At 47.5% G+C, this 12,153-nt stretch overlaps 1 protein-coding gene across 1 annotated transcript in view; it reads right to left on the minus strand.

Annotated features, from left to right (window-relative positions):
- LOC102927217 (receptor-type tyrosine-protein phosphatase H) overlaps positions 1–12,153 on the minus strand; it is a 37,405-nt gene that overhangs the window by 9,482 nt on the left and 15,770 nt on the right. The window contains exons 7-13 of the mRNA XM_076569599.1: positions 10,442–10,717; positions 7,604–7,870; positions 6,254–6,523; positions 4,569–4,871; positions 3,750–4,016; positions 629–710; positions 465–509 (exon numbers count right to left, since the gene is read on the minus strand). Coding sequence (XP_076425714.1) covers positions 465–509; positions 629–710; positions 3,750–4,016; positions 4,569–4,871; positions 6,254–6,523; positions 7,604–7,870; positions 10,442–10,717 — 1,510 coding nt within the window. The remainder of the gene's footprint in view (positions 1–464; positions 510–628; positions 711–3,749; positions 4,017–4,568; positions 4,872–6,253; positions 6,524–7,603; positions 7,871–10,441; positions 10,718–12,153) is intronic.

Consider the following 12,153-nt stretch of genomic DNA (forward strand, 5'->3'; position numbering starts at 1 on the left):
ACACACACACATGGCTGCTCACAGCCATCTGTAAGTCTTGTCCTAATGGGATCTGACACCCTCTTCTGGCCTCCTCAGGCACCAAGGCTGAGTGGAGTAAACAGACAAACCTGCACGCAAAACACTCATGCACATAAAGTAAATAAAATTTGAAATTAAGCTGAATATGATCAAATCACATTGCATATATGAATGCCATTCTCAAAGAATAATAAAACATCTAAAGAAAACAAAGAAGAGAATGGACCCTAGGCTGTGTCTCCGTGAATGAGCTGTGGCCCATTACAGGGGTCACAATCCCTTCTGAGGCTTGGTTCTGCCCTCTGACCTATCCAGTGAGCAGCAGATCTCCTCCCCTTACCTGACAGTGATAGCCTCGGATGTCACACACACACACACACACACACACACACACACACACACACACACGCACACGCACACACACACACACACACCCTGTTCACCTGAACACCAGATCCTTGGGCACGTCCTTCTGCTGGCTCTTCTTTCTTCTGGAAGAAAGACACCGGAATGTAAATCTCCAGCCTGAGCTCAAGACCAGGGATGCTCATCTTCCCTTCTGGGCTCCCACTAGCCAAATGCCCACCAGTTCTGTTCCGAGTCTCACCTCCTCCTCTTCAGGAAGAAAATCAGCAAGCCCACCAGGATGAAAAGTAGGAGGATGCCGATGATGGCTCCCACAATGACCCCTGCAGTGAGAAGGGGAGGGAGAGAGGAGGATGACGATGATGATGATGGTGATAATGATGATGATGATGAGGAGGATGAAGATGATGATGATGACGGAGATGATGGTGGTGACAATGATGACATTAGTGTGTGTGTGTGTGTGTGTGTGTGTGTGTGTGAGAGAGAGAGAGAGAGAGAGAGAGAGAGAGAGAGAGAGAGAGAGAGAGAGAGAACAGGTACTTTAGAGGCCAGAAGAGGACATCAGATACCCTGGAGGTGGAGTTCCATGGAGAATTGAGCACCAAACTCAGTTTCTCTCCAAAAGCAGTTTGTACTCTCAGCTGGGCATGGTGACCCGTGTCTTAATCCCAGCACTCGAGAGGCAGAGGCAGGCAATTCTATGAGTTCAAGAGTTCAAGGCCAGCCTGGTCTACAGAGAGAGTTCCAGGACAGCCAGGGCTACACAGAGAAACGGTGTCTGGAACAACAACAGCAAAAAGCAACTTGTAGCTTGAATCTTAAATAGGTTTTTAATAAAAGAAAAAACAGAACCAGATATTGGGGTAAATGCTGAAAGACCAGAGAGACAGAGGAACAAGCCACTGCCACGTCTCACCTCTAGGACTCCTCAGGCTGAAACGCCTTCAGTTCCTGTCTCCTAGTGCCTTATGTACCTTTCTCCGCCCAGCCATCGCTGCCTTCCTTCCATGCTGGAATTAAAGGCCTGTGTGCTTCCCAAGCAAAGGCATGAGATCTCAAGTGCTGGGATTAAAGGTGTGTGCCACCACTGCCTGGCTCTGTTTCTCTCCTAGACTGAATCAATCTCATGTAGTCCAGGGTGGCTTTGCACTCACACAGAACCAACTCACAGAGATCCAGATGGATCTCTGCCTATCCAGATAGATCTCTGCCTCCTGAGTGCTAGGATTAAAGGTGTGTGCCACCACTGTCTGGTCTCTATGTTGAATCAAGTGACTGGCTCTGTCCTCTGATCCTCAGGCAAGCTTTATTTGATACAGAATATATCACCACACAATTTAAAAGACAAAGGACTTATCTGGTTCACCATTGCGGTTTACAGTGCATCCCTGTGGGGAAGTATAGGAGGCATGACCTTGAAGTAGCTAGTCATATCACATTCACAGTCCAGAATGAAAAACGTTGAATCAACTCATGCCAATGCTCAGCTTATTATCCATTCCTATGCAATCCAGAATTCCCTACACAGGGATTGGTGCCACCCACAGTGGGCGGGACTTCCTGGTAATCAAGACAACCCCCCTCCCAAAGCTGTGCCCATGGACTAGCCTTTCCAGGTGATTCTACAATTAAAGCCAACCATTACGCACTCCCTCATCTTCATGGCATCAGTTCTCCCTAGGATAGGGATTTGGTTTTCTCAGAGATTTGCTTGCCCGGGTGCTTGGCAATGGAGCTCTGATGACACTGGGTAGACTCAAGACCTTGCTTGTTCCCAAGCTCTGATGAGCCCAGCTCTCCTAGGATCTGTCCTTAGATACCCAGTCCTGGAGGAGACCCATCTCCATCAGCTTTGGAAGCTGGAGGCTGCAGCTGCCCAGCAGTCCTGGCTGTATAGAGCTGATGGTCAACAGACTCCAGGAGGAACACATCCTTTATGAGGACTTGTGTCCCTCACCAACTTGGTCCTTCAGATATGACCGGACCTTGTCCTCTCCAGGATGCTGGTTTGCTAAGAGAGATACACCCCTAAGCAACGGAACCGGGCAAGGCAAGGCCGAGAAGCATACATCTAACACTGCATCCACTTCCACTGTACCTCTGAGATGGTTGCCTAGTATTCCTAGAGGCCAGGTTCCTAGAGGGAAACATACATCCAATAAGATCATGGTAGGGCCAGCACGATTGCTCAGGAGGTAAAGGCGCTTGCTGCCAAGTCTGGAGACAGGACCCTTATGGTCTAGGGAAACATCTGCCCCTAGCGAGTTGTCCTTGACTTCCGTACAAGCCTAGTGGCCTGTGTGTGTGCCCCACCCCCACAGACAAATAAATCAATGTAATAAAACTTTTAAAAGAAAGATTAGAGATAAAAATCTACTGAGATAAAAACTATACAATGCAGCTGGAGAGAGGTGGGTCCGGGTTAAAAGCACTGGCTGCTCTTCTAGAGGATCTGGGTTCGACTCCCAGTGCCCCACGGCAGCTCACAACTGTTTGTAACACCAGCCCCAGGGAATCTGATGCCCTCTTCTGGCCTCTGACAGTACTGCATGCAAGTGGTACATAATCATTGGTGAAAGGAAAGCTTCCATATTGATAAAAATAAGGGGTTTTTTTCCTTAATGAAAAATTGTTCTCAAATAAATAGTAGTTAAAGATGCAATGGTGTTGGAAATACACCGACTAACATCAAATCATTTGATGACTTCAAGTGAGTGAATTGTATGTCCAGTGGATTTTATCCCAAGAATGCTGTTTTAAGAAAACCAGGAGGGCTAGGGAGTCATTTCAGTCAGTAGAGTGCTTGCATTACAAGCATGAGCCCCGAGTTAGATCTCAGAACACACCGGGCGTGCTGGCACATGTCTACAGGGCGGCAGAGACATGCAGATCCCTGAGGCTTGCTGCCCAACCCGCATAGCCCTGCTGGGTCTGTTCCAAGCCAATGAAAGACCCAAAGAAAAAAACATATGTGGAGCTGTGAGATGGATCGGGGGTGAAGGCACTTGCCACCAGGCCAAAAGAATTGAGTGAGATCCCTGTGACCCACATGGCAGGAGGAAATAATTGACTCTTGCAATCTGTTTTCTGACCTACACACACACAAGTTTATAAAAAATTTTAATGTAGATATACATGAACAACACCCAAGATTGTCCTCTGGCCACGTGCATACACACATGTGCACATGAACCTACACACAGGTACACACTCAGATAGAAAGAGAGAGACAGAGAACAAGAAGAAAACAAAAGGCAGACAGACCAAAACAAAACAAAAAAGCAATAACAACGACAACAAAAGCCCATGTCTTCCCTTCATGGCAAGATGTGAAGGTTTGTCCCTGGGACCCTACTCACCTGTGCTTTCTGTGTAACAGGTCACAGAGATGGACGGGGCCCTCAGTCCATTCGAGACGGTCGTGATGGTGGCCGTGTAGGACTGAGCCGGTCCAAGGTCTGACACAGACACGCCTTTATCACAGAAAGATCCGTTCCGGGAGATCCATTGCCTGCCCACCTCCACCTCAAAGGTCTCATAACCGTCAGATGGGCAGGACCAGGTCAGGATGACCCCGTAGCCCCCAGGGGTGCTGACACAGGAGATGCTGTTGACAGGATCTGGGGCTGAGTAAAGAAAACGAGAGGAATCAGGATAAGCCACCCACCAAACGTGGCTGGTTTTGCACGCCCAACTCTATGAGAGCTAGCCCATCTCTTCCTCTCCAAACTCAAACACCTCATCTTCTCTGATCCTCAAAAGACTAAAGTCCTCCCAGACTACAACTCCCACAATGCCTTGTACTCTGTATCACTGCATAGTCTCAACCTCATGGCATTATGGAATTTGTAGTCCACTCACATTTTTTCCCTTTAGAAATATTTCTGTTATAGGTATATGTCATAGTCTGTGTAGGGACTGTGTGTGTGTGTGTGTGTGTGTGTGTGTGTGTGTGTGTGTGTAGAGGTGCCCACTGAGGCCAAAAAGGCATTGGGTCTCCTCCACTTAAGTCAAAGGTGTTTGTGAACCACTGCACATAAGTGCTGATATTGAACTCTGTAAGAGCAGCAAGAGCTCTTAACCATTGGGCCATCTCTCCAACATTTCTGTTCCCTTCTTGCCCATGAAGCCGACCTAAGCCCATTCCACCACGTACAAAGAGAGTGGGGGCATCTCACCTGTGGGTGCCTGGAGGTGCTGTATGGAGCTGGACACATGGCTCCTCTCTGCCCACACGCTGAAGTTGTACAAAGTGCCAGGCCTGAGACTCTTGACCTCATAACGAGACTCATTGGTACTGTCCTTGAAATTGGCTCCAGATCCTGGGGTATCTTTCTTTCCCTGGGGCTCTTCTTCTTCACTGGCCCACTGAACCCAGTAGGTGTAGTTGTGAGAATAGCGGTCCTCGGGAGCACTCCATATCAAGGTCACAGAGCTGTTGGTATGGCTTTTATTCTGTAGATCTGTCACCTCATTGGGAGCTGAAAGTGAGCAGAGCCCTAAGGGTTGTGGACCCAGAGATTCCCCCTTCCCAGCCAATCATCTTCATTAACACCTGTAATCCTAGTATGTGGGAGGCTCAGGTAGGAGATTGCCATGAGTTCAAGGCTAACCTGAGCCACATAGGGAGTTTGTGGTCCATAGGGAGATTCCAGTGAGAAAAGACGGAGCCCAAAGAAAGAACCTAGAAACATGGTGGGGACCAGGATCATCTGAGTTCTCTCTGTCCATATGTACAGCTCTGGGTTTCCTTCATCACTTAAGTCACCTCAAACTACAATTCCCTTGAGGCCTTGGAACCTCCATATCTCAATATAGGAAGTCCTGGCCCCATGGCATGATGGGATTTGTAGTCCAGTTACCTCTCTGGCCCCGTGAAGTCTGACCTTTTCTAATTGCCTGTCCCACATCCACCCAAGGACAAGATCCTTTCTTACTCTTCAGCACAGCAAGTGGTTAGAGGGAGCTCCTAACTTTAGTATTCTCAGCCTTGGAGACTAAGGATTAAAGCATTCATCCGTCAGCAGTGAACGGAGTCTCTGGAGTGATTTGGGCTCTCCTCATGAGTGGTACCCACCATGTGTAGGCTGCGACAAGACATCATCCTTCACACGTCTATTTTGACAGAAGCAACTGCTGGTGATGCTGTTGGCTTCTGAGGAGTGGACCTGAGCCTTCCTGACTCCAGAGAGCCTACCCACCCCTCCCCTCCCAAAAAAACCCAGATCCCATAGTTTTGAAATTCCTGCTGGTTGAGGAATGGCAATCTCTAGGAACAGGACGTTGGCAACATCAAACTATGGTAACATCAGTGTAGCGCTTTGAATGAAAATGGCCCCCATAGGTTCAGATATTTGAATGCTTAGGCATCAGTTCGCAGACTGTTTGGGAAAGATGAGGGAGTGTGGCCTCAGTGGAGGAGGTGTATCTGTGTGGGTGGACTTTGAGGTTTCAAAAGCCAAGCCCAGAGTCAGTCTCTCTCTCTCTCTCTCTCTCTCTCTCTCTCTCTCTCTCTCTCTCTCTCTCTCTCTCTCTCTCTCTGCCAGTGGCCAGCAGATCAGGATGAAGCTCAGCAGCTCCTGCAGTGCCACGTCTACCCGTGTCCTGCCATGCTCACGACCAGGGTGATAACGGGCTATGCCTCTGAAACTGTAAGTAAGCCCCCCAAGTAAATGCTTTCTTTTATACGAGCTGCCTTGGTCATGTTGGTGTCTCTTCACAGTCACAGAACAGTAACTAAGACAATTAGATAAAGTCAGCAAGCTGTCTTCAGCGCCCAGGAAGCTCCCCATCACACCCCTTCCCCAGAGTTCCTCTTGCCCCATCCCAGTAGCGCTGGGATCAGAACTGGACCAAGCCTTACCAGTAGCCCAAAGAAGGTGACTGCTATAGCCGCTCACTAGGTTCCTCTCAGCCCAGACAGTGAAGTTGTACAAGCTCCCAGGTTCCAGTGTCTCCAGTGTGACAGTGGTTTGCAGGGTGTCTTCTACTCTGGTGGTGGTTTTGTCCTCCGGGAAGCATGAAATCCAGTAGGTGTAGCTGGGATCACGGGGACCCACCGGTGCTGTCCAGCTCAAGGTGATGGAACTGTTGGTCTGGTTCAGGATCCTGAGACTCATCACAGTATTAGGGACTGGAGAAAGGAGCAGAGAATACAGACCGTAGAGAGGTGATAACCCTGACCTTTAGCTGCCCAACCTGTCAAAGAATGCTCCTTAGGAATGGGACCTAGGGTGGCCTGAGCTCCAAGAGCACCACACTCAGGCAGATATCTGAACAGCCTAGCCCCTTCTTCAGGATGCAGCCATTCCAAGATGAGGCCACAATGTCTCCATGGCTCAGTCAGGAGGTAGGGAGGGTCCCAGCTCAGTGGGGGCAGAAGAGTAGATGGGTTAAAGAATAGATAGAGCCCGTGTGAATGTGTAAAGTGGTTCAGCCACTGTAGAGATCAGTAGGGAAGGAGAGCTTCCATATCACCCAGACACACACACACATACCCACAAACACACACACACACACACACACACACACACACACACACACATAACCACAAACACATACATACCCACAAACACACACACACACACACCACACACACATAACTTCAAACAAACACATACATACCCACAAACACACATATACATACTAACAAACAGATGCATACATACATGCACATGATTTAAAATAAATATAAAGGAGAAAACATAATAGTGAAATCCATTACTATTCTCACTAAAAATTTTAATTAAAAATTTTGCTTTTAAGATGGGTAGTGGTGACACACACCTTTAATCCCAACACTCAGGAGGCAGAGGCAGGAAGATCTCTGAGTTTGGGGCCAGCCTGATCTACAGAGTGTGTTCTAGGACAGTCAGGGCTACACAAAGAAATCCTGTCTTGAAAAAAAAATTAGCTTTTAATAAATAAGCTAGATGCTGGGTGATCCCTGCACCTGGGAAATGGAGGCAGGAGGATCAGGAGCTGAAGTCCAGACTGGGCCACCTAAGACCCTGTCTCCACAAACGAGCATGTGTAGGGCTGTCAACTAGGGTTTGATCTCTAGGATTCGCAAGATGGAAGGAGAGAACTGACTCCTGCAAGGTGTCCTCTGACCTCTGCACACCCAACCTACCCACAGCCACACACAAATAAACAAAGAGTGGGGTCCCAGACTCAAAGGAGGGGCCCTCTTGCCCAGCTCTTAGTCTCTCACCTGTGGAGTTGGACAGGGTCTCCGGAGAGCTTGAGATTCCATTCTTTTGGGCCCACACAGAGAAGTTGTACACGGTCCCAGCCTCCAGTTCCTCAAATGTGATGCTGGTGTTTGTAATGCTTCGGGTCTCGTTTTTGTCACGCTCTCCGGTACACTGCACCCTGTAGGTGTAACCCTGAAGGTCTGGGTCCTGGGGGGGCTCCCAGCTCCATGTGATGGAATTATTAGTTTGACTCACACAAAACAGGTTTATTACTGGGTTAGGAGCTGAAAGACAATTAAAAATAATTCAAGCTGAGCAGGGATCCCAAACAAAGAGAGGCAGTCAGCGGGTATTTCAGGCCCTCAGATTACCAGCTCTCCATCAACCCCTTGTTCAACCAGGTTGAGGTGTCTTACTCTAGCCCAGCACTTCTCAGATTTCTCTTCTCATTTCTTGGGGTTTTTTGATTGTTTGTTTGTTTGATTTGTTTGCTTGTTTTTGTTTTTGTTTTTCGAGACAGGGTTTCTCTGTGTAGCTTTGCGCCTTTCCTGGAACTCAGTCTGTAGCCCAGGCTGGCCTCGAACTAACAGAGATCCGCCTGGCTCTGCCTCCCGAGTGCTGGGACTAAAGGCGTGAGCCACCACTGCCCAGCTTTGATTTGTTTTGTTTTTCGAGTTCTGGGAAGCTCAGGCTGGTCTTTCAACTGCATGAAGAAGTTGAAAATAACCTTGAGGTTCTGAACCTCCTTTCTCAACTCCCAAGTGCCAGCATCACGGATGTACACCCACCATGCCTGGTTAACACAGTGCTCTTAAAGCTTTGATTAGGCTGAGGTCAGAGCCTGTCCATAGCTCTTAGGTTAGGGGTGGGGCCTAGAGATAATCTATCCCCTTCCATGTCAACATTTTGGCTAACTTGATCTTGAGCAGGTCCTTGCTCAGGCAACCTCAGCACCGTATGATATCGGGGATGTACAAGATGACTATTTCGTTGTATACATAGAGTAAATTCCAAAGAATAAAGAAAAATTGGAATTGGCCGGGCAGTGGTGGTGCATGCGTTTGATCCCAGTACTCGGGAGGCAGAGGCAGGCGGATCTCTGTGAGTTCAAGGCCAGACTGGTCTACAGAGCAGGATCCAGGAGAGCTACCAAAGCTACAGAGAAACCCTGTCTCGAAAAAAAAAAAGAAAAAAGAAAAGTTGAAATAAATAAATAGAGGCTGGCAGGATGGCTCAGTGATTAAGAGCAGTCACTGCTCTTGCAGAGGACAGAGGTTCAGTTCCCAGCACCCACATTGTCTTTTCTAGGAGTTCTAAGAGCATGGATGCCAGGCACACATCATTACGTGTATATATACATGCAAGCAAAACACACATACACATAACATAGTAGTGAGTGAACCTAAACAAATCAGTAAATAAGGGGAGGCTGCTGAAGGGCCCCCTGGGTAAAAGTGTTTGCCACACAAGCCTGAAGACCTGAGATTGATCCCAGATCCTGCAGTGGAAGCAGAGAAGAGATTTCTGGAAGTTTCTCTGACCTCCACGTATGCTTTGCTGCACAGGCATACCAAAATCACACACACAGAGAGAAAAATGTTGTATTTTAATTGGGGTTGGTGAGCTGGCTCGGCCAGTAAAGGTGCCTGCCGCCCTGCCTGGCAACCTGAGTTTGAGCCCTGCGATCCACATGGTGAAAGAAGAGAACCAACTTCTGAAAGCTGTCCTCTGAGCTCTATGCCCATGAGCCAGGGCATGCATGCCTTTGCACACACGTGCACACAAAAACAAGCAAACAAACAAACAAATAAATAATGTGATCTTAAAAAATAACTTAGTTTAAAAAAGGAAGTTGAAAAACAATTGAGGAAGACACCCAGCGTCAACATCTGCCTCCACATGCACACACACACACACAGGCACATGCATGTGCAAGTGAACACACACAAGGTTCAGAGGGATGAAACTTTGACAGAAGCAAATTCCCACCAAGGTCATGTATCACGCACACCCTGGTTTTCTGGACTGCCCTCCAGTCTTTCATCCTGACCAGCCCAGGTCAGAAGATCCAAATTCGGTGAACACTACTTCATTCCCTGAGACAAGACTGCTCCAAGACAGACCCTGTCTTCTCCTGTGAATGTCGCAAACGGACTATATGCTGGATGGTTGGCCATGTTCTCCTAGCAATGCTCAGGCAACGCCACCAATAGTCCTTAGGGGAAAAAATGCGTGGGAGTGGCCATAATCCAGCCATTTGGAGATTGAGACCATTTTGAGCTACATAGTAAGATGGTAGCATTCTTGCCTTGAAAACATAAGGCCTTGGGTTCAAACCCCAGTATTGCTCCCCAGATATCATCTATCTACCTACCTACCTATCTATCTATCTATCTATCTATCTATCTATCTATCTATCTATTATCTATCTATCTATCCATCTATCTATCTATCTATCTATCTATCTATCTATCTATCTATCTATCTATCTATGTATCTATCATCTATTATCTAACTACCTGTCATCTATCTATCAATCTATCTATCTATCTATCTATCTATCTATCTATCTATCTATCTATCATCTATCTATCTATCTATCATCTCTCTATCTATCATCTATATATCTATCTATCTATCTACCTACCTACCTATATATCTAACTACCTGTCATCTATCCATAGTCTGTCTTATATCTACACATACATCATCTATCATCTCTGTACATATGTCTACCTATCCATCGGAATAGGTGATTTCCATTAGTTCTATTGAATCATAGACAGTGCCCGTTTCTCCTGTCACTTTCACAACTTGCCACTAGGGAGAAAGAAGACAAGAGTGTCCGCTCTCACCTGTGGAGTGACTGACAGTCACCTTGGAGCTGCTGATGCCATCTCTTTCCACCCACACAGAACACTCATATGAAGAGGCAGGACGCAGTCCATCCATGGTGACTCGGGTGTCTGTTGTGTTCTGGGGCTTACTCTGGCCACCATCGTCAGTGCACTGGGCCGAGTAGGTGAGGTCCTGGGAGGGGGAGGAGCAGGAGTTCTCAGGGACGTCCCATGTCAGGCTGATGGAGCTGTTGTCCTGAGCCTCCACCCTCAGGTTTCTCACTGGGTTTGGAGCTGAGAAATTAACAAAAAAGATACAGGTCAGCATCAGGACAGGGCAAAGGAGGCAGCCAGTGGACACTGTGTTTTCCAAGTTTTCTAGACGCTCTCAATATTTTGTTGGGTAGATGAACTAGGTCTGGTCCTCAAACAGGGTTTCTGTCCTGCTGGGGTTTCTACTTTTGTAGAAAAGCACCATGACTCAGAGCAACTAGGAGTGGAAAGGTTTAGTTCATCTTGCAGGTTACAGTCCGTCTTGAAGGGAAGTCAGGGCAGGAACTCCAGGAGGGAGGAACTGAAGCAGAGGCCATGGAGAAATGCTGCTGACTAGCTTGCTCCCCATAAATGCTCAGCTTGCTTTCATATACACCCCAAGACCACCTTTGTAGGGAATGGAACCACCCACTGTGGGCAGAACACTCCCACATCAATCAGTCATCAAGAAAAAGCCTCACAGGGCAATGCAATGAAGGCATTTTCTCAGTTAAACTTCCCTCTTCCCAGGTGACGTTCTCTTATGTCAAGATGACAAAACTAGCCAGTACAGTCTCACAAGGTCCCAGTTGCCTTCATACTCTCTATGTAGCCAAGGATAACCTTCACCTTCAGATCCTCCTATCTATCTCTATCTCCTCAGTGCTAGCATCACACCTGGGTATCACTGTGCTGGCCTAGACCAGTAGTTCTTGAAGTTTGCATATAGGTAACCAGAACTGCTTGAGCACATGGATGTTCTTTCCATAGGTGAGAAATAAAGCATCCCCAATCAGCCGTAGGAAAATGCTGGTGCTACCCACATGTCAATCATACTGAATATCAAGATCTAAACCAGCACTTTCCAAATGCTGTCTGTGATGAGGGCCATGCCTTCCCAATCTCCTATGTGACAAGCACCATCAAATTCAAACCAGTCTGGACAACATACTGAGTTCCAAGCCAGTCTGGGAAAAATAGGACATGTTATCTCAAACGTGAACAAGGGCCTGGGGAAGTTGCTCATCTGATCATGTACTTGCGATACAAACACAAGGAGCTGAGTTCAATCCCCAGAACCCTGTGAAAACATGACAGGATGGCTCACACCTGTCACCCCAACACTGTGGAAGCCAATGTGGGAAAAGAGGATCTAGTCTAAGTGGTGAGTGCATGTCTGAGTAAGAAACTCTGTCTCCAAATCAAGGTCGGTGACTCTGAGGAACCACATCTAAGGCTGACTCCTGGCTCTGAACAAACACTCACACACAGGAGTGTGTACACACACGATCCACTGCTACACATGAATGATGTAATAACCATACACACACACACACACACCACACCACACACACACACACACACCCAAATAAATAAAGGTACAAAAATAACCCCCAGACTCAGGGAACATGACAGAGGAGGAGGGCACGAGGATGATGAGAGACAGAAGTGCCTTCTGGACAGGACAGGACCGTTGC

Source organism: Peromyscus maniculatus, chromosome 1 (genome assembly GCF_049852395.1).
Source record: "Peromyscus maniculatus bairdii isolate BWxNUB_F1_BW_parent chromosome 1, HU_Pman_BW_mat_3.1, whole genome shotgun sequence".
NCBI lineage: Eukaryota > Metazoa > Chordata > Mammalia > Rodentia > Cricetidae > Peromyscus > Peromyscus maniculatus.